The sequence below is a fragment of the Martes martes genome, assembly GCF_963455335.1.
Source record: "Martes martes genome assembly, chromosome: 14".
In the NCBI taxonomy this organism is placed as follows: Eukaryota; Metazoa; Chordata; class Mammalia; order Carnivora; family Mustelidae; genus Martes; species Martes martes.
Window position 1 is genome coordinate 15,911,494 of NC_137902.1, and position 21,653 is coordinate 15,933,146.

Here is a 21,653-nt window from a genome sequence, read left to right on the forward strand (position 1 = left end):
GTAATCACAGGGTCGGGGCTGGGAACAGCTTCCCTGCTCACTAAAGCTCTGTGGCTGGGCCATTTTTGGCACAGGGCAAGTGGAGAGACGGTGCGGAGCCTGCCGGAAGCCCCAAACCAGTTCCTTCTGAGGAATCTGCCCCTGGCTGAGGCACCACTTACACACTATTCTTGGCCAAAAAACCACATTGGCCCCTGGGACTGCCCACCTGGGTAATTAACACCTGCTCAAATAGATCTCACCGTCCATGTGACCAGACATCCTGGGACAATGGGAGGGATAAGGCTGGGAGGCCGGGCATCCCTCACCGAAGCCTTCTCCTCTTCGCTGCCCACAGCACCCGAGGAGCAGAACCCACTGGCCAACGGGGAGCCTGGCCAGCACTCTTTGGCCCCACAGAAGAGTCTTCCAGACCTCCCGCCACCCAAGATCGTAAGTGTTCACCCGAGACCCCTGATTTCCTGACTGGGGCCTCTGTGAAATTCCAGTGGTTTTCGCAGGCGTCAGTCCCCCACGTGGCTGGCATTTTCTGAGCACCTACTGTGTGCGCCTTCTGTGTGCACACGTACTGTGTGCAGGACATGGGGCAAGGCACTGGGAGAGACGGAACAAAAGAATGCCCGCCTGCAGGTGACACACCATTGCCCAGGACCGCAGTACTCAGGACACTGAGGCTTATGGGAGTGGGAGATGCAGGGAGCTCGTTGGCTTCATCAAATGCCGCCTTGTGTTTGAGGCTCTACCGGGCTCCCTCCAGCACCATGCGAGGGGTGCCATGTTGAGCCATGGTCCCCAGTTGAGGCCGCAGCGAACTTCTAGGAATGTAAATCATATCACTTTGTACTTCCTGCCTCAAACCTGCCAAAGGCTTTCATTGAACTTAGGGGGAAAAGAAATCCGTGTTCCTTAACCCAGCCCCACAGCCTACACGGTCTACACAGCCTGGCGCCCAGCTGCATCTCCAGCCTCAGTGCACCTGCTCCTCACTGCGCTCCTGTCCCTGGATGGGACCACATGGTCATGTTGCCTCAGGGACTTGGTCCTTTGTGGACCCCAACTCTCCAGTGGCTGCCACCTCCTCACCTCTCAGGCTTTCACAGACAGGCTTTCCTTGGCCTGATACATGTGGACATCCCACCTCCGTCCCTCCCTGCTGTCTGCCCCGTGGCCAGGGACCCCTCCATGGCACTCACCACCATCAAAATGGTCTTCGTACTATTTGCCTCCCAGACCAGACGTGAGCTGCCCAGGATGGGGAGAGTGTCTCTCCTTTACTGCTTCCTGGCCTGTGTCTGCACACAGTAGGCCATGCGCATGTATTTGTTCATGGACGGATGGGTGGATGGAATGAATTATGGAACCCTACAGACCTGGGTTCAGATCTTGGTGCTGCCAGGTACGAGCTCTTTGAATTTGAGCAAGTCATTTAAGGTCTCTGGCCCTTCGTTTCCTAGTGTTCGAAACAATGTGAATCTCTGTCTCCTATGATTGTTTTGTTTGACAGGCTAAGGCCGTGCATAGCGTACTAGGTCAGCATTCAGGGAGGCGGGCAGCTGTGTTTATATTTAATGGGCAAGGAAACCAAGAATCGGCAAGTTTATAGCGTCTGAACATTGTACACACAGAAAGCGACAGAACCAGAATTTGCACCCAAGTTCTTTCCTGTCTAGTACCTGGTCAGGGAGGTTTCCTGAGAGGTACGAGGTGAGAAGTGGGAAGGATTTCTATAGGTATCAAGTCCTGGGGTCAGGAAGTGGGAAGGATTTCTTTCTATGGGCAGCAGGGTCCTGGGTTCAGCGCCAGCAGGAAGCTGTGCGATTCTGTGGGCACTGAGCTCCTACCATGCCACCTAGGGACAGGTCTGTGGGCTCGGGTTCCTGCCGAGGCCGACCCCAGCCTGGCCCCCTCCATCCACGCCTCCCCGGAGGTGGCCGGGCTCCTCAGGCTGCTCTCACAGCTGGCGGGCTGTTCTGGAATGCCTGGGACAGTATCCCACTGCACGAAGCCCTCCCTCTGGGAGACAGCTCACAGAGACTCTTCATCTCAGGCTGGGTGAGAGTTGGTGGCCTGAGCCTGAGGTCCTGGTGTCCCCAGGATGCTGACAAAGCAGGTGACGGCCACACCAGAGTAGCTAGCCACCCCAATGCACACAAACATGGTCCTCCCTGCACCTCTAGACATGCAGACTTCTGTCACTGTTTCTATATGAAGAAACAGGCTCAGTTAAAAGAGCCAGCCAGCCAGGGGCCCACCTCTGGGACGTAGCAGGGTCCAGGTCTGAGTGCAGGTTCTCAGTTTCCAGGCCCTTCTGCAGCCCGGCTTCTGGAAGCACTTCTTTGCAGCAGAGTGAAGGCGTCCATTCTGTTCTCCCAGCTGCAGGCTCCCCTCACTTTCAGCTCCAGGACTGGGGAGAGGGGGTGCGGCCCCTCCAGGCCATACCCTTACTTAGCCCCCGCACAAACCAGTGGACGATGCTCTGGTTTTTCTGGTGTGTTTCAGGCACTGCCAGGTGGGTCCAGGGAGGGGAGGCAGCTGCTCTGAGCTGGAACTTTCAGGAACTCAGCATCGGATTCTGATCAGGGCCGTCAGCTCCTGGATAGCAGAAGGGCCAGAGCCTGCCGTAACCCACCTGGGGCAGCAGCTTCTGGGCCAACACCTGCGCCAGGAGGCTCCCACCAGGCCAGGGTCATGGGCACCGAGTCCTGGGCGGGGGCTGACTTGCTCTGGAAATTGCTTTGCGGGCGTGTCGGGGGGGGGGGTGGTGGCGGAAGAGGAGGCCCAGGGGCCGGGACCAGGTCCTAGTGAGAATCAGGCCGCCCTGATCCCGGCGGCTGCGGGGAACCTGACTCCGGCGTTGCTGGCTCCTGCGCAGGTCCCAAGGGCCCTGTGATAGGAGCCACGGGGCCTCCCCTAGCACAGGCTTCTTGTGTTGGCCGTGACTGCGGGGCCGTTCTGGGCCCAGAGAGGCTCGTGTTGGCCTCTGAGAGAAACCCTGGAGTTGGGAGAACTGTCACCACCCAAAAATAACACCGCCCCAGGGGGCCCTTCAGACGTGAGGCGGTCGCTCCCGTGGACGCAGTCCCGGCCCCGGGGAGGGCTCCGGCCAGGCAGGCTGACGTTCCCCTCGTCCTTGTGGGGTTTGTCTGCCGAGAGGGACAGGGGCTGCTGACCTGACTGCCGCCCTTCCTGGGCCCTTCCTTGTCCTGTTTGGGGTGCCCACCCCCGACAGGGGGGGACTCCCACGGGCCAAGTGAGCAAGGTGCGGAGAAAGCCAGTTCTTGGTCTCCCGCGAGTGCCCACCCGCCCGCCCTCGGGCCTCCTCTGGTCAAGCCTGGCAACCTTCGCTCTTCAGCCCCGGCCCTCTGAGGAGCGCGTCGGGGTGGAGTGGGAAACAGCTGTGTCTTCTGGCTCCAGGGGAGGAGAATGAGAGAATCAGAGCAGGGGGGAGGGAGAGAGTGAGCGTGGCTTGAGGTTGGAGCGGCCTTGTAACCTCTCTTCCCGAGACGCAGAAACCCGTGCCCCTTCCCACCCTGACCGCAGAGCCTCGGGGTGCCGTGAAGCTTGTGCACCTGAGGCCTGGCTCCGGGCTTGCTGATGGCTGAAACAGAAGCCGGATGTCTGCCTGGGGTCCTCTGAGCGGGTGCCTGGGCCAGGAGCGTGGCCTCTGGGGCAGGCTTAGGAGGCCCTGATTCCCTTTCTGGTGGCTTGGGTCCCCTTCCGTCCCCTCCCGGGTCAGTGGGGGTAGCAAACAATGGGAGAGGCGACCAGGGGTCTGGAGCGACCTCGTGGGTGTGAGTGGTGACTCAGGCAGCTGTGTGCACGGCCAGGTGCTGCGGTCACTGTAGGAGAAGCAGATGTTTGCTGGCGCAGTTTCTGCCCCTGGCTAGCCTAGCCCTCCCCTCCCCTGCTCCCTTGCGGCCTGAACATGCATTGGCGCTGGGTTTAAGTGAGCTGCTCTAGGGGGCAGGCAGCCAACTCCACAAGAGGACGTTGCCGTGGTCGGTCTGGGGAGCTAGGGCTGGCTGGGTCTGCTGTCCCTGTCCCTGGAACATTCCACAGGGCACGCTGGGGGAGGTGGCTCATAACCGCAGAGACACCTCAGGTCATCCAGGCTACCTCTCTCTTTGAGTTCTTGTGTCTAATCTCAATCAGAATCTGCAAACTGTAGCCCCCTGGCCAAATCCACAGCCACTGCTTTTGTAAATAAAGTTTTATTGGAATAGAGCCATACTTCTCGGTTCTATATTATCGATGAATGCTTTTGCTCTGCATTCTCAGAGTTGAATAGCTGAGATCAGAGACTCCAAATGGCCTGCAGATCCCTTAAGTATGTGTTTTTGGCCCTTTGCAGATAAAGTTTGCAGACCTCTGGCAAATCCTGCCGAGCAGGGCGGCTTTCTTCCCGGTCCCTTCCTGTGGATTCTCAAACCTTCTTTCCGGCTGTGAAGTCACATCTCTTCCACCACTTCATTTACTGCCTCCAACCTGGATCCTCACAATGATGATGATAGTTAAAGTACTGCTCCTTTAGTCTTAACCCAGAGAAATTAGCATCTCTTACTCCTTTGACTTCAGAGAACAGGCCATTACACCTGTGTAATTATGTGACTCTCTCCTAAATTTGGGGGGAATTATTTGATCCTTTTTTTTTATTTTTAAGAATTTATGTGTTTATTTGACACAGAGAGAGATCACAAGTAGGCAGAGTCAGGCAGAGAGAGACGGGGAAGCAGGCTCCCTGCCGAGGAGAGAGCCCGATGCAGGGCTCGATTCCAGAACCCTGAAGACCATGACCTGAGCTGAAGGCAGAGGCTTAACCCACTGAGCCTCCCAGGCACCCCTTCGTTTGATCCTTTAACTTGACTCAAGCGCTTAGGTTTTGTCCCAGCGGCCTTGAGGGCAGGGACTGTCTTCTTCAATGAGGCTGAGCCTGGGCTTCCGCTTGGGCAACACCAAACTTCTCCTCCGTCCCCTCAGGTGACAGCTGGTCTTCTTTTACTAAACATGTATGTAGGCAACCTTTCTCCCTTCACTGATACTTTCATATTTTTTAGGTTAGTAAAAATTCATATGTATTGACTAATAGTGCTGGGCAGAATTTAATCCTTACAGTGACCCCATGGGACAGGTATTTCTCTCCCCATTTTGCGGTGGAGGAACTGAGGCTCAGAGAGGTCAAGTAAGTTGCCTGGGGTCACACAGCTTGGCAGGATTCAAACCCTAGCCCTGGGGATCGGAATCTGACTACGGCCCTATTTTGCCTCTTCATTTATAGGTGTCTTTACAGCATCAAGCTTAGGAGACTCTCAGAAAACACTCCCTCATGCTCTAACCCCCAGATAGGACAATGGGACCCCTGTGGTGAGAAGGACCCATGAAGAACTCCTGAAGAAAAGTTCATTCCCCCATTGTCCTATTTTTTTTTTTAAGATTTTATTTATATATGTGAGAGAATAAGAGGGAGAGAGAGAGTGTGAGATGGGAGAAGTTCAGAGGGAGAAGCAGACTCCCTGCTGAGCAGGGAGCCCCATGTGGGACTTGATCCTGGGGCTCCAGGAACATGACCTGAGCTGAAGGCCGTTGCTTAGCCCACTGAGCCACCCAGGCACCCCCATTGTCCTGTTTTGATAGCAGGAATCCAGGCTGGACCTGGAGCTTGGGTGCTCGGAGCTTCTCTCTAGAGGGGATCCACCTCCTCACCAAGAGAGGGGTCCTGGTACCACCAATGGAGGTGGGGCTTCTTGGAGGCCGGAGCTGGAGGCCGGGCCAGCTTAGGAAACATGAGCTCCAGGACCCATCCTCAAGGACCTTGCTGCTTCCCAGGGAAGGGTCGGGGAGAGGATGTTTTCCACTTGAACCCTGGGAAACTGGCTCTGGGCAGACCACAGCTGGGTCTCAGCAGCCCTACTCAGACGTGGTCAAGGGAGTGGCTGAGATGAGCAGACACCTCTCACCAAGCTTGTGGGAGCAAAGCCGCAAGGTCTTCCCTTGGCAGCTCCTGATGGTGCCCACTGTGTGCAGTGTGCACGGCCTGGCCCGGGGCACTGCTCACAGCCGTGTCTGCCAGCCCTGGGCTGCAACTCATCTGCTCAGGAAAAGAGCGTAGGACTCTGCTCCTTCCTGCGTGTGGGGCATTGCATTCGTGGGGGCCGAGAGCTGCTTGGAGCCTGCCTCGGGGTCTTGTGTCTGCTCTCTTGATGTGAGGCCAGATGAATGAGAAGGCTCCTGTGTTGGGCCCAGATTGTGGCCTGGCCTTGCCAACCCTCTGCAGGTAAATCTGTCCCCACCTGCTGGACGGTGATCCAGTGACCTGGCTCCTGTGGCCCCCTCCCCCACCCCAGGTCTTAGATGGCCCCCAGATGTTGACAACAGCCTCCTTGTGCTTGATACGGGCCAGGGGCTATGAAACCCTGTCATCATCAAGACAACCCTGGTTTTATTCTTGTCTTACAGGGAGAGAAAGAGAGAGAGGGGGCATCATATCCTCACAGTTAAATATTTGGAGTCTTATAGCCCTGATTGAAACCAAGTTCTACTCGTGCAGTCCATATGAACAGACTCTAGATGCCAGGCCACACTTGGCTCTGGGATGCTGGTTTTGCTGAAGCAGCCTCAGGGGCCTTGCCCTGCCCTGGAGGAGGCTGGGCGTGGGCACTCTTGTATTCCCTGCTGAGTACTGTCCCACGGGGACCCCAGCCCAGGCTGACTGCTTGCCCAGCAGCTCCTGGGCTGAGACCAGGGCAGCTATCTCCATCATAGATCCCTCAAAGAAACTCATTTTTGGAGGTGGGGGTTTCTGGATCCTCCCTTTCTCCTGCCAGTAGGGCAGGGAATCCTTCAAGACCCAGAGGTCCCTCTGAACCCAGGGCCCTGTGGGGTCTTTCCATTGGCTGCCTTCCTGCCATCTTCTCCCTGCCCCCCCACCACATTCTACTGCTTTCACTTGAAGCCCCCCAAATGCCCAGCTCAAGGACTCCCCAGAACCAGGAGTAGGAATGCACTGCAGACTTTTCCATTTTTGTTCTCTGATTATGAATATTCCCTTAGCCCTCCTCAGGGCTAGCATGATTCAGGGAGATGTCAGAGGCTCGTGGGGATGGATCCTTGTACCTTCATGACCGGCATATAGTAATACTCATGTAACAATCTACTTCGTCTCTTCTCCCCTGTTGTGACTCCTAAGATGAGTTTCATGGTCCAATGGAGGAATGGAGGATTGCATGCTCTCTGCTTCTACATGCCCGCCTATATTCTTTTTTTCTTCTCAAATTGTGCTCATTCATCCCTAGACCCCTAAGAAGCTCGGGGCCATCTTCAAGACTCCGCTCAAAGATCGTGTCCTCTAGATGGTGAATGTTCCCCCACACCCTGTGGGTTCCCGCAGAACTTTGACCTTAACTCTTAGAACACAGCTCTCGATGCACTAGGTTGGAGGCCTTGAACACTCACTACCTAGTTGACTGTCCCCTAGGACTGACCCCTGAACATCTGGATATGTCCCTCACAGCTGGGGTGCGGGAGCTGTCCAGTGTTTGCTGACCGAGTGATTGAACTTACTGTAAAAATTTAGGATTTAGAGCCCTGGTCCTTTCCCTCCATGTGCATTTCATTAGCCCTTGTCGTTTAGGAAGTATATGGTACTTAGAAGCCGCAACAGCCCAACACCATCTGGACCTTTATGTGGATTCCACATCATGGACACAACGCTGCTTTGTGTGCGTGTTGGGAGGGGGGTTTCAATCTCATTTTGCAGAGGAGAATGCTGAGACTCGGCGAGGTTAAGCATCCCGTCCAAGGCCCTTCACTGGAAGCAAACCCGTGGACGTGGTGGCTGATGGGAGCCGTGGCATTCCATGGTCTCCCTCCCGACAAGGCATCTTTTTTTTTTTTTTTTTGCTTCTAGACTCCCCTCCTTCCACCCAAAGGGTTAATGCCAAGTCGTTCCCAGTGTATCGTATCTGAAAATGTTTATTTGTTCATTCCACAGATTCCAGAGCGGAAACAGCTCTCCATCCCAAAGATCGAGTCTCCAGAGGGTTACTACGAAGAGGCTGAGCCCTACGACGCATCCCTCAATGGTACACCCTGGGCCAGGGCTGGGGCTCGGAGGGGGCGACCGCTTCTTGCACAGATGCCAGTGCTGGCCACAGTGGGCGGCCTGGGCTGCCCTTTGCAGAGAGTCTGGCTGGAGTTGAGAACTGGCTACAGAGCCTTGGACCTCTGCTCTGTGGGGAGCTGAGCGGCACCGCAGACTCAGGCCTGCCTGTCAGGAGGGGCTTGGGATGGCCCACAGTAAGCTGCTTTACGGTGTCTGATCCTTTCCCGCTTCGTGCCCGCACACCCGGACGGTGCTGGATTCAGCACAGAAATGAGATGGAGAGTCGTGTTGGCCCAGGGGTGCTTGGAAGCAAAGGGAGTGTGGTCAGGCTGAGCCAGAGCCCGTTCCAGGGTGGCTTTCATTGGGCTCAGAGTTAACCGTGCTCACTCTGTATGCCAGGCGCGCTTCTAGGAGTCAGGAACTCGGGAGAGCTCAGGAGAGCCCAGAGTCACAGCCTTTAGATTCGGTGAGGAGAGACAGACAACAGGTAAACCTAGGCTGTGTCAGGGGATGGGTGATACAGTGTTAGGATGGAAAACACAGGGCCTGGTTGGGGTGGGAGGGGGTGTTCTCAGAGGTAGGGAGGGGCTCTCTTGTAGCATGACCTGGAGCTGATTCCTGAATGAAGTGGGCCATGGGGGAGGGCAGAGACCTGCTGGAAGAACTTTCTAGACTGCACAGTACTTGCAGAGCTCCTGAAGCAGGAGGGCTCTCGGCGTGCTTCAGGAGCAGCAAGGAGGCCAGTGGGGTCGGAGCGAGGGGAGAGACGAAGGTTAGGGACCAAGGGGTCAGCCGCAGGCCACGGGAAGGACTTTGGCTTCTTTCTGACGAGAGTGCAAGCCACTGGGAGGTTACTTAGTGACTGACCCCTGTACCACAGGGACAGAGCTCATGCTGGACCCCTCTGTCTTCGGCCAGTGGTGCTCAGCCTGGGCAAGTCAGGGCAGAACTGCTCCTGGGGTAGGGATTCAATAGCACAGAAAGGCCCCACAAATTCTGGAGGAGAGAGTGTGTTGTGGCCTGCATACCCAAGCAGGGGTACTCTGGTCCCCTCACTCTGCCCTTCTCACCTCAATCAGCTTCCTTCCTCGGTGAGTGAAAGGTCTCTGAAAGCATAAAGCAGTTTGCCCATGTAAGAGGCGAGGGTCTGAGGTGTAGGAACGAGCTTGGCTGGGGAGGGGCGTTGCTGGCTCCGTAAAGAGCAGGAGCAGAGATCACAGGGGACCAGACCCTTGGAGCCACGTCGGATCCTTCTTTCTTCACACTTTACCTACCGCCTCCGGCCCCAGGAACCATGTGGGAGGTGAGGACCTGTTTGGAGTGAGGTTATTTTATTCTGGGAGGCCGGCTTTGTGGCCAGACCTCACTTCGCTTGAACCCGCTGAGCCACAGTGTGGGATGTTGCCGAGTCCCGGACAGGGCCGTGATTTCAGACCAAGGTGAGGGTGTGGCGCTGCTGTCTGGATGCCTCTGGAAGGCGGAAGCTGTGACTCAGCACGGCGGGTACCTCCGTGCGTCTTAAACCCTGCTGTCCCGGGTGTGGCCTGTGCCAGCCGGGGCCTGCATCCCAGACACTCCCGGGGGCCTGTTTGTGGGGCAGACACTTCATCCCATCGTAAACAGGTGGACTCAAGCTTCTCGGCGTTTGTCCCGGCCGTGAATTCATGTTGCTTTTAGCCGGGACTGGGGTGTCCCTATGAGGAGGTGGGTAGCAAGCTGTCAGCTGCCTTTCCTGTTCTGCCAGGACAAGGACCGAGGATGACTTGCAGAGATTTGGTCACACGGGCCACCAAGGGAGGGCTTCACCCGTGTTATCCACCGGCCTGCCCTTAGTGCTTGAGTGTCCCTCCACCCCCTGTCCCACCCCAGCTGCTGGAGCTGGTCACGGCAGGAGGAATGGCCTTCGGCCACCAGTGACGTGTAGACATCCCACAGGAGACCAGTTGCCCAGCTGCTTGTCCCCACACTGCTCTCAAGGGCCAGGCCCCTCTCTCCAAGTGAAAGTTGAGTCCGCGCCCTGACGGCCCGTGCAGAGGGGAGGGCCGGTCCCGCGTGTGCGAGAGGTCAGCTGCTCGGCTGCGATGTCTCGTGCTGGGCTCATGGCAGCTCCTGGAACAAATAACCCTCCTCCCAGTGCATAGTGACATGACACGAATCTCTTTCTCATGAGCAGTTCAGTGTGGGTATTACTGGTCCGTGGGGAGCTTAGGCTCCTAACGGTGTGGGCTCGGCCACCCGCTAAGGCCACAGAATCCTCTGCAGAGAGTGAGTGGAGAACCCCTGTGTGCTTCTTAAAAATACCAGCCTGAAGTGACTTTTACCCACATTGCACTGGTGACTGGAGTCATTACATGGTCATCTCTGGAGGGGTAGGGGCTGGGAAACGAACCGGCTGGGGCCGGTCCCTAGAAGCGCACACCTCTAGTGGGAAAGTCCTCGCTTCCGGGGGACAGGCAGCCATGTTGTCACATCTGGGTTCCTCTGTGCCTCTCTCTGTGCTTGGGTCTGTCCCTCTCTTTACCTTGTCTCTCTCCATCTCACCTTTCTCTGTGCTTCTGGATCTCACACAGGTCACTCTGGCGGATTTTCCCCCACTGGAGTCCCCAGATGGGTGCAGGTGCCTGAGGGAGTCATTTACGCCACGATCACCTTGGGTACTGTTTGTCCCCAGAGCTGGAATGCCAGTGACTCTGTGCCTGCTGCCTGGCTCTCGGAGATGGGGTGCATGCCCGGGGGTGGCCTCTGACCTCTTCCCAGCCTTGTGCATGTCCTGCATGTGCACACGTGTCTCGCCCTTCCAGAAAGAGAGGCTTGTTCCACCTTCCACAGACCTCTGCTGGCGGCATCCAAAGGCGTGATGCCCGCACGGGTGCAGGACCAGAGGGTTGTGTGGTGGTTCTGCCCTCTGTTCCCAAAGACCACCGGCAGCACATAGGGCGGGGGGGTCCCACCCGGGGATGCAGAAAGGGGATGGAATTACGTGAGCCTCCTGCCTTTCACTCCTCTACATCCTGGGACCCCTGGAAGCCACGTATTTGTCCTGTTTTCACGGCCCTGCTATGATCGCTCTTAGAGAGAAATAAGAAACTGACAGTACCTTTACCCAGGTGTCCCCGAAGCTACTCCAGGTGGTTTGAGGTTACTGGGATTGGCCATTTCTTCTTAGCTTCCCCACAGCCCCCTGGAGGTGGATGGGCCGGTGTTAGAATTCCCCACGGACACCTGGGCCATCCCCAGAAACACCAACAGTTGGGGGGTTTGGTCAATGTCTTCCTGCTAAACTCTCCGACCTCCCTCTATTAATTTTTGTTATGAAAGGAGGCATCCCGATGACATTGCCTCATTCTTCTTATTTCCCTTATTGAATAGATTATGCCTTATGGACAAGGAGGACTTTCTGTTTTTTTAATAAAACCCCCTGCTCCTAGCACCGGATCAGATCAGCTCTACTTGAGGTTGTCCTGCTGCCTCTTGGCACTGGTCTGCCCGCACAGGGAATTTTAACTGTGCCTCATCCCTCCCCATCCTCCTTACTGAGCTGCACACTAGCGGTCAGAGCTCCTGGCGATCGTGGTGGCTCGGCCTGCCCCGAAGTGCATGCATCCCGCCGTCCGGGATGACTGAATGGCCCTGGAATGAACATCTGGATGCATGTAAACCCCCTTCCCACCCCGGTTTCCTAGGATCGACTCCCAGGACTGGGGTAAATGGGTCCAGGGTAGGGGTGTGTTTACAGCTCTCGCAGCCACGCGCTGCCACCGTGTTTTCTGAGAGGTTCGTGTGCATTTCCGACACTACGAGCAGCGGGAGAGTTTGGGTCCCCCGTTGGCTACGCCGCTCCTCCCCATCTTTGCTCATTTCGTGGGTGTGAGATCAGGAGCTCGTGCAACTTTTCTGTTAAGCTGTGAAGGGGAGTGGCACCGCACTGCTGCGAAAGCTGATACTAATATATTGGAAGTGTTACTCTTAGAAATAGTGACACACACCTTCATTGGCCCTGGAGCTAGAATGACCGTGGCAGCGGCCTCCTTCTGGTTTTCTATATTCTAAGTCAAATGTGGTCGTCTTCCTAGTGCAGAGAGAAGGGGCTTCTGCAGAAGGGTGGGCTGAGGGCCCATGGGCTGACTTTTTTCTGAAGGGGATCGGAGGGGAGGATAGAGAAGGCGCGTTCACCCTGACTCAAGGGGATCCACAAGTCTGTGGATGTTACAGGGAAGTAGATGGCGGCCGGACTTTCTGTTAGAGCTCCCCGGTCCTAGAGGGAGGTAGCCAGTGATCAGGAGGTAGTGAGCTCTCCATCCGGAGGGAATTCAAACAGAGGCTGGAGCAGCAGCAAGGTTCCCACAGCTAGGATTCCTGTGTTGAGCCAGGGGGTAGACCAGGGATCCCTAGGTTCTCTTTTCTCCATGTCCTGCTTTTTGGGGTTTTACTGATTTACTTTTTTCTTTGCCTTGTTTTGGTTGGCCCTAAACAGCAGAACGAGGCCTGGAGAACAGAGCCACTCTTGCAGGGTGCCGTGGAGGGGTGGGAGGGAAGAGAAACCGAGGCACGTGGAGCGTGCACAGGACGGAACACAGTTCACGCCTGCTGGGCTCTGGGATCCTCTTGGACAGAACAAACGCATGGGGTTGGCGGGTTGCTGGAGGTGGAGGAGGGGTCGGAGGTGGAAACCAGCAGAAGGGGCTGTCTGTGCTGGGAGGTGTGCAGGGGTGGGAGAGCAAGTAGAGTCTGGGGAGGCCGGCAGTGGGTTGGGAAAAGGGCTGTGACCAAGAGGGACGGCCACTTTCGCCCCAGAGCCGTTTCCTGCTGTGGTTTATCTCACCTTAAGAAATTGCAGCCCCTCCCCAGGGACAAAACCAGGGATGGAGCCGGCCACGCTGTGAGAGGCCTACCATGTGCCCAGGTTCATGAACTACCCGGGTTCAGACAGTGGCCCCTTCCTCTGGGCACCCCCCACCCCCGGGAGCCAGGCTCCCCCCCACTGCTCAATCCCTCAGGTGACGATACAGAGGCCCCCAGGGGGGACTGGCCTTGTCAAGTGTGGACAGTCGCCTGTGCGCTTCATCGTGTCTGAAATTTCTGGGGAGCCTGGGATGAGATTTGAGGAGGAAAAGGGAGGAAAGGAGGAAAATGCTCCTGGTTTGGGTGATTTGTGTCTGGCCAGAAGCGGCATCCAAGCAGGTTCACAGAGGAGGCTTGGGGGCCGGGCCTGCCCTGGTCTGTGGCTGGTGACTGTCAGTCTGGTTCAAGGGCACAGAGAGGCAGGGGCCTTGTGGCCTGGAGGCCCCTGGCCGCCCCTGCCTCCTGCCCTTCCCCCTAGACCAAGGTCCCCTGCCCGGTGGGGTCCTGACCATGTGGGTCTTCCTTGCAGAGGACGGAGAGGCGGTGAGCAGCTCCTACGAGTCCTACGATGAAGAGGAAAACAGTAAGGGCAAGTCGGCCCCCTACCAGTGGCCCTCGCCAGAGGCCGGCATCGAGCTGATGCGTGACGCCCGCATCTGTGCCTTCCTGTGGCGTAAGAAGTGGCTGGGGCAGTGGGCCAAGCAGCTCTGCGTCATCAAGGACACCAGGCTCCTGGTCAGTTGGGCTCCTGTCACGTTCCCGTCTTCTCTCTTTGGGGGGAGTCGGGGAGATGGACCCTGATACCAGGTGGCTGGAGCCTTTTCTATCTGGAGGCTTTCTCCCCTCCCTAACCTGAACCCCTATGCCAAACATCCTGTGGCTGGATGAGTGTGCTGCTTCTTAACTAAGAAAGTCTCCTGGTTTTCATAGGTCTCTGCAGGGGGCTGGGACCACCATCCCCAGACCCCAGTTCTGTCACATAGATGCGGTTTCTGGGCATCTCATCCCCTGGTCTGAGGGCTCATTCTTCCTCACATGCTGACCCCTGGCCGTTTGGGGCAGAGCCTGCTGCCTGGTCAGGGCTCTCCCGACCCCGGTTCTGGCCGCCAAATTCACCTGTCACAATGTTAGAATCAGAGGCGTTGTCTCAGAAGTCATGGTATTTTGAGACACTGATTATAAGTCAAAACCCATAAAGGAATTGGAAGATAGGGCTCTGACCACAGCCCTGTTTCCTTGTTTTTCTAAATTACAGTTCAGTTTTATGTCCTCATTTGAAGTGCCTTGGAGTCATTACGAGCACACTTTCTTCCCGGGTCACATCACGCCGTGCTCGGCGCACACGTTCTTTCTGGGAATCCCGTTCCGCAGTCCTGTGACTGCTCCCGTTAGACCCGTGACAGACAGGGGCAAGGTGTTGTCTGGGAGGGGAAGCGAGTCCCTTTCTCTTTTGCTGCAAATCATTTTCCTTCCTAACCAGCTAATGAGCTTGGGGTTCGTTCCCGATGTACCCCTTCCTGGGGGTGGTAAATGAGAAAGGCGGACAGGTAGGGAAGTAGGAAGAGTGAGTTCAGCCTGCAGGTATGAGAGTGGGCTGCAGGGGATGACTTCCTGCAGCTTGCCGAGGCCTGCAGGGACCTTAGAGCAGCCTGGGTAAGCAGGATGGGCAGGCATCCCTGGGCGAGGCTGGCAAGGAAGAGGCATGAGGGACAGGGGACGATCTGCCTGGTCACTTGGACGCCAAGGACAAGAGCTACTGATATCGGGGACCACGTTTCTGCACCTTTGGTTTGGCTGGAGAGAGCCCAGGGCTTGGGGGGTCCCGCTGTGCCACTGGCCCCCCTCTGCAGGACCCGGCTAGGCCTGGTGCCCCTGGCAGAGCAGCACAGCGTCTCTCTTCCCTTTTAGTGCTACAAATCCTCCAAGGACCACAGCCCGCAGCTGGACGTGAACTTGCTGGGCAGCAGCGTCATCCACAAGGAGAAGCAAGTGCGGAAGAAGGAGCACAAGCTGAAGATCACGCCCATGAACGCCGACGTGATCGTGCTAGGCCTGCAGAGCAGGGACCAAGCGGAGCAGTGGCTCAGGGTGAGGGTGGCCCTGGGCTGGTGGGGACACATGCCTGCTCCCCTGCAGGGCTCCCGGGCACTCCTTGTTCTGGCACCCTGGCTTTTTCTAAAAGGGATGACCCGGCAAGGGCAAAGGATCTCTGGTCCTTCAGATTCTCAGGGCGCCTGTGTTCTCGGTGGTAACAGTCAGGCCTAACGAAAGGGCACAGCACTCTGCTGCTAAGCCCAGCCTTGGGCTGTCCCCGAGACTCCTTCGCCCTTTGGCTGCTGGAGAGGCATCTCCAGCCTCCTTAGGAAAGGTGACTAGACGGCAGAGTCACTTGTAAAGCACTTACCACCAGCCACGCACTTGTCGCCAATGGAACTCATCTGACCACACGGAGGGTAGCCTCCCGATGTCAATATCACCGTTTCACCGGGGTGCTGATTAAAGCTCAGAGTTGACCCATCAAGGTCACCTGGCAAGGGAGTGGCAGCCTCGGGTTTCAAACCCACGACTGTCAGGCCGCAGCCCTGTGTGTCCTACCATCCCACGTGCAGGTGGTCAGGTTGGCCCGCAGGTACACAGTACGGCCCCAGCGATGATGAAGCCTGGCATGCCCCATGTTAAAGAGAAGCTTGACCATTCTGGAAGGTATAAGGTTGGCACCAGGAAGGGCCCCCCCGTTGCAGAGGGATGTCCAAAGCCAGCAGGACCCCTGGTGAAGCCAGACTGAGCCAGAGAGTTCCCTTACTTCCTTGGTTCCTGCCACCCCCTAGTTCATCACGGCTCTGGATCTGCTCTCTAGCCCTGTCTGCCTGTGCACGCACACAAGTACTTGCGTGCACTCACATGCACACACACTTGTAGACGGACAGACACCTGCAGGCACCTGTACACGCACACGCGCGCATGCACACGCACCCACATACACACACTGCTCCTGTTCCCAGTTCCCAGGGCTGTTCCTCTGCCGCTCAGACCTTCCTGTCCTCCCTCTGACCCCCCAGTCTCCCTCCCCGACTCACACGCCCTCCTCCTGAGACCCCCTGCTGCCGCTTTCAGAAGGTACAGCCGCTGGGCCCCGCACAGAGGTGTTCTTCCTCCCTGGTCAGATGAGCACAGAGGCGGGCCTGGCTGCAAAGGGCCTGACTCCCGGGACCTGCCCCCTCCTGCGATTTGGCAGGACTGGTGAGCCTGTGTGACGGCTCGCAACCACCTACATGTATCTGTTTTGTTAAACCCACCTACCTTCCCTGGCCTCCAGGTCCCAGCGCTACGTAATCACGCCTGCGCCCACAGGGCAGGACAGGTGGATGGCCGTGGGTGGGAAATGCGGAGTATGGGACAAGGGCCCTGGGAAAAGAAAGCACAGGCAGGGCTCTCCCAGAGAAGCCCTCAAGCCTGGATTCCAGGTTTCGCGTGCTTCGCCCACCGAGGCGGTCGGCATTTCCGGGCCCCAGCTCATGAGGATGGTACCTTCATATGCGAGTCCCCACAGCCGCCCCTGGCGCAGGTGTGGCCCCAGGTGGTGACCGCAGCTGAGGCCTGGGGTCACGCAGCTGGTGGGCTGACTGTGGTCTTCCCGCAGCACCCTGTCGCGTGCGCTGGGGTCCGGGGTCCGGACCTGGAGTCCGTCTGAGAAGGGAGACCTGCTCTCTGTTTCCCCATTCCCGTAGCCATTCTTCTTCGCTTCTTTGGCTTTTCGACTTTTGAACTTGTTTCCACAAAGTGCTCTAAGCAGAGACGGAAGAAAGAGGGTCTGTGAAAGAACTCTTGCTGAATCCACCGGGCTCCGGATGGGCAGTGTGTGTGTGTGTGTCTGCCCAAAGTGGTTACCCTCTGCCCAGTGTGGCCAGAGCACCCTCTGACCTGTGGGCCCCCAGCCCAGGCCCCTGGGTGCCGGTGAAAAGGCTCCTCCTGGAGTAGGCTGGGGTGGACTGCGACAGGCCCCAGGCGGGCCGTTGGGAGCCCCGCTTCCTGAGCCGCGGGAGGCTCTCCGCAGCAGACTCCACGGCCCCGAAAAGCTGGTTGGGCGGGGGGGGGGGGGAGGGGCTTTGGCAAATGCCGTCCTCCTCATACCCACAGCTGAGCAGCCTTCCCCACCCAGGATGGGGGCACGGAGGGGCCTCGCAGAGCTGAGGGCTGGCAGCTCCGGCCATCTTCCAGCTTTGCTGTAAAGCATCTCCCCCACCCCGCCCTGCCCACCCCCAGAACACGTGGGGGTCTGCAGGAGAGGGGGCCAAGGGAACAAGCCTCCCCCCTGCAGCCTGCCCAGTCCCCAGCCAGGCGCTGCGGGGGGCCGGGAGGGAGAGTCGCTGTTCCTTGGCAAGCAGGCGTCCCCTCTCTCACCTCCACCACTTGCCTGACCCCGAGTGGCTCTTCTCGCAAGGTCTGGCTGTGGTCCAGGCTGAAAGACCTCTGCGGATGGCTTCTGTCTCCCTTCAGGTCATCCAGGAGGTGAGTGGCCTGCCTTCAGAAGGAGCGTCCGACGGAAACCAGTACAGCCCAGATGCCCAGCGCCTGAACTGTCAGAAAGTAAGCCTCTATCCTGCCTGGAAGAGAGTTCAATTCTCTGTCTTCTCCATAAAAATTAGAAGTATGAGACAGAGATCTTTGCTTTGCACCAGCCCCGTGAGTAAGAGACATACAAAGCTTGGATAAGGCCAGTAGCTTCAGGCAGAAATACTCTCTTGCTTGGGTGCAGGAAGCTTTATTGAACCGAGGTCAGCATGCCCTTCCTTCATTCTTACACAGAGACATTCACGGTAGGAGGCCTTTCTTTCGCACTGACTCGGGGCTTCGGGGCTGGGAGAACTGTCCCCATGTTGATTCCAACTAAAGGGCTCTGTTGCTCATTTGCCTGGAGCTGGGGGCCGGGTGCTCGTGGAAGGGAGGGCTGGCACCTATGGCTTCACATTCCAGGTCCCAAGTATCTGTAAACGGGTGCTCTGAAGCCTGGGAGTGCACAGAGCAGAGCGTCCCTGGGCCTCACCCTGGGCTCCCCGGCCCCGGCAGGGTAGAAGGCCGAGGGTACCGCGATGTCTCAAGCAGGGGGTCCGGAAGGCACAGGTCCTCCCTCACGGAGTTCCCTGGCCAGTCTAGCCGTCCTTGAGCCCCCACCTCAGCCCAGGCCTGCTGGTTGGGAGTCCCTCTGCCTGTTTCCCGGAGGTCTGGACGAAGTCGTTTTCTGAGAGAATCTAGGTTGGAACGTTCTGAGTGCTTCACCTCCTAAGAGCAGCCATCGCACCCTTCTAGAACCTCCTAAGCCCCCTAATAGCCCTGGGGGTGCAGACGGGGATATTATCCCTATTTAAACACATGCACAGCAGGGCCCAGGAGGGCTTATACGTGGGGCACCTGGTCTGGATGGAGTGTGCTCCAGCCAGGGCTCCAATTTCGGTCTGACCCTGTGTAGACAAGCAGGCCTCTCTCGGGAGCCTGATGTGTGCGTCGTGCCGTCAGTTCTTGAAAGCCTTCGTCATGCCCGGGTGGTTCCCAGCCCGGCGGTCAGCTCCGATAGGGATGAGAACTCTAAGCACCCCCTCCCCCGGGCTGGCCACAGGGTTGCTCTCCCATCAGGCTGAGCAGGCATCTTGAGAACTTGTGTACTCGGATGTGTGGTGGCCCGAAGAAGAGGGTCGTCTCCGGGATGGGGCTGGGAAAGGGAAGGTGAAGGCAGGTCCCCCAGAGCCCGAGGGAAGCCTGGCTGACGGGCCATCAGGGACCCGGACTCTGCCGTGACCCCCGGCCTACATCTGAACGCTCTCTGAGTTTCCCGTACGTTGTGATCCCTGAGGTAACCATTCCCAGACAAGATCACCCACTTGTCTCCCTCTTTTCCGCAGCTAGACACAATGGAGAAGTACCTGTCAGCCCCGGAATATGGAAGCTCCACGGAAGGCCACCCTGAGGTCCCAGAGGCCAAAGACGGTACCAGCGTTTGTGGCCGGCAGCCTCGGCTTGGGGGGGGGGTGGTTGGCGTCCCGGGCTGTGAGACGTGGCTGTCCGGCTCAGCCCTCATGGGTTTTAACAGCTGCTTGCAACATGCCTCCAACTTATAAACTGCTTGGAAATAATACAGCTGATAAAGCCAAGAGAAAGGGGGAGATGAGCAAATCGAGGTCAAGTTTTATAAATTGCCGGGGGGTAGAATAGTCTTGCGTGTCTTCTTGTTTGCTGACCCTGGACCCAGTCTCTTTGAGCCAGTACAGTCAGTGGAGATGCTCCAGTGCTGACATCGGCTGTGTGGGGCGCCGGGCTGGCTCCGTTGGTTGAGCCTCCAGCTCATGGTCTGGGGTCAGGTCATGACCTCAGGGTCGTGGGATCGAGCCCTGCGTTGGGCTCCCTGCTCAGTGGGAAATCTGCTTGGGATTCTCCCTCTCCCTCTGCTCTTCCGGCCTATGCTGTTTCGCGCGCGCTCTCTCTCTCTCTCTCTCTCAAATACATCTTTAAAAAAAAAAAATAGAAATTATCTTTAACAACAACAAAAAAGAGTTGGTGTCCCCCTCTTGAGTGTGTGATTCTGGGGATTCCTGGCTCTGTCTGTGGCTCCTGGTCTGGGGAGCCGATGTGTGTGCGTGTGCATGCACATGTGTGTACACGTGTGTGTGTGCGCAACAGGGAGGGGCAGAGGCCTTGGGAATGGGCGTGCTGTTCCTGCTTCTCGTCGCGGCGTGTCAGTGGGCTGAGGGCCCGGCTGACAGCTTTTTCTCTCCTCTCGACAGTCAAGAAGAAGTCTTCTCCTGGCCTCAAGCTGAGCAACCTAATGAATCTGGGCAGGAAGAAATCTACCTCGCTGGAGCCTCCAGACAGGTCCCTCGAGACATCCAGTAAGACCCGCAGCCGCCTGTGGGACCCTCGGGCTACCCCCGGGGTGGGAGCCTGGCTCCCGGCTCAGACTGTGCGGGCCTCTAGAGGTGGGAGCTCTTGCTGGAAGCATCTTAGGGAAGGCTGCCCTGCAGCTCCCGCCTCTGTCTGCCGTCCCCGTGGGTGGCTCGTGACCCGCACCAGCCTTGGTCTCGCTGCAGTGCTGGATCCTTGGTGCGTGTGACTGGTCCTCCCGGTGGCCCTCCGGCAGCTCTGTCCATTTGATCGGTCTTGAAGGAGCACAGCAAGCAGTGTCCGGGAACGGGGACCGGGCAGAGGGGAACACAGTCCCGAGAGCCCACAGGCCAAGCACAGCTTCATACCCCGAAGCCACACGCTGTGTCATTGCAGTAGCTGTAAGGACTCGGGGACAGAAAGAACCTTTCCTGCTCTGAGGCCGGAGGGGGCTTCCTGGGCCTGAGCCCTGACAGTTGGGCAGGAGCTGAACAGGCTGACATGGTGCCCCTGGACAGAAGCTAGGACTCGGCCATGGGGACAGTGAGACCCATTAAGGGGACGACGGAAGCCCACGTTGCTGGTACAGAGGGTGTGTCTGGGTGCTGCTAGGCTCACTGAGGTCATCTCTACTCCCCTCATTCTGTCTTGAGGAAACGGAGGCCTGTCCCACAAAATACCCGGAGGGAGCCTCTGTCCGGGCTCCCAATCTGGGACTCATTGCTCTGGCTCTTCCTGGGGCCCGAAGGCTGCTACTGTCCTCCTTTATGCCTTTTTCTTTTCCTCATAGAACTTGTGTCCCAGCCCTGGGCTCCTTTCCTGAGTCCCAGTCCAGTTCTGGTTTTTGAGACTGGCAGGGTGGGGGGGTGTGGAATGGGAAGTCAGAGGGGGCCTCACTTTGGGGGCCCCTCGCTTCTCTGGCCAGGAGACCGGGGTCGTGGCCCTGCTCTGCCAGCGCCTGCCTGCAGCCCTGGGGGGCACAGTGGTTGGCACAGAAAGCTGGTCTCAGTGAGTCGCTGGGAGGTGGAGCTGGATTATTGCGGGAAGTCTCGTGCAGGGAAGCATGCTCCTGTCCCCTGTGGCTAGGGACGGGTGATGGAGGACGTCGTTACTCTCCTTCCCAAGACTTACCCTCTGTACTCCCTGCTTTCTTGACTGAGAGTTCTCAGTCCAGAGAACTGTGATGGGCAAGTGAGGCCCTTGCCTGGGTGAGCCAGCCTTCCTAGGTCCTGGGTTTGAATTCTCCGGTGCTACTGTTCGTGTGGCTCTGAGAAACTCCTGATCCCCACTGTAGGCCCAGCACTGGGTGGGTGGGAACGTGGCCATGCACTGTGACACATCGTGTGACTTTGAACCCTGGGCCCTGGAGGGGAAGGTGGCAGGTTCCTGCCCTGGAGAAGCTCAGTGTCCGCTGGGGGTGCTGACCTGGAAGCAGGCCTCACTGTTCTGGGATCCCGGAGGGAGGCAGAGCAAGGAGGGAGGGTCAAGCAAGGCTAGCCGAGTTGGGGAGGAGGAGAGGGAGCCGGGCAAGGGGAAGAGGAATTTGCAGGCTGAGGCCGAGTGACCGGGTGATGGAAGGGCCATCTGTCAGGGGCGCCGAGGAAGCTAAGGCTGTAGAGCCCTTTGAGCTGACAGCACCAGTGGTGGGACAACCTGGGCTGGGGACCGTCCTGCACGTGGCCTAAGAGACCAGGGGCGGGGAGGACTTCTGCCAGCAGGGTGTGAGGCCGGGGAGCCTCATCCTGCATGCATACCCGGCCAGCCTGCTCTAGCCAACCACACACCTCCCTCTGCTCGGGCCGGACACAGCAGAGCTGTGCAGTCCGCTTTCCAGGGGTCT

General features: G+C 57.8%; 1 protein-coding gene across 2 annotated transcripts in view; it reads left to right on the forward strand.

Annotated features, from left to right (window-relative positions):
• The window catches only part of AFAP1L2 (actin filament associated protein 1 like 2), a 97,905-nt gene that overhangs the window by 64,673 nt on the left and 11,579 nt on the right, over positions 1–21,653 (forward strand). For both annotated transcript variants that reach the window (XM_080823490.1, XM_080823489.1), the window contains 7 exons: positions 338–432; positions 7,988–8,078; positions 13,470–13,675; positions 14,849–15,028; positions 17,438–17,527; positions 18,838–18,922; positions 19,717–19,821. In XM_080823490.1, coding sequence (XP_080679616.1) covers positions 338–432; positions 7,988–8,078; positions 13,470–13,675; positions 14,849–15,028; positions 17,438–17,527; positions 18,838–18,922; positions 19,717–19,821 — 852 coding nt within the window. The remainder of the gene's footprint in view (positions 1–337; positions 433–7,987; positions 8,079–13,469; positions 13,676–14,848; positions 15,029–17,437; positions 17,528–18,837; positions 18,923–19,716; positions 19,822–21,653) is intronic.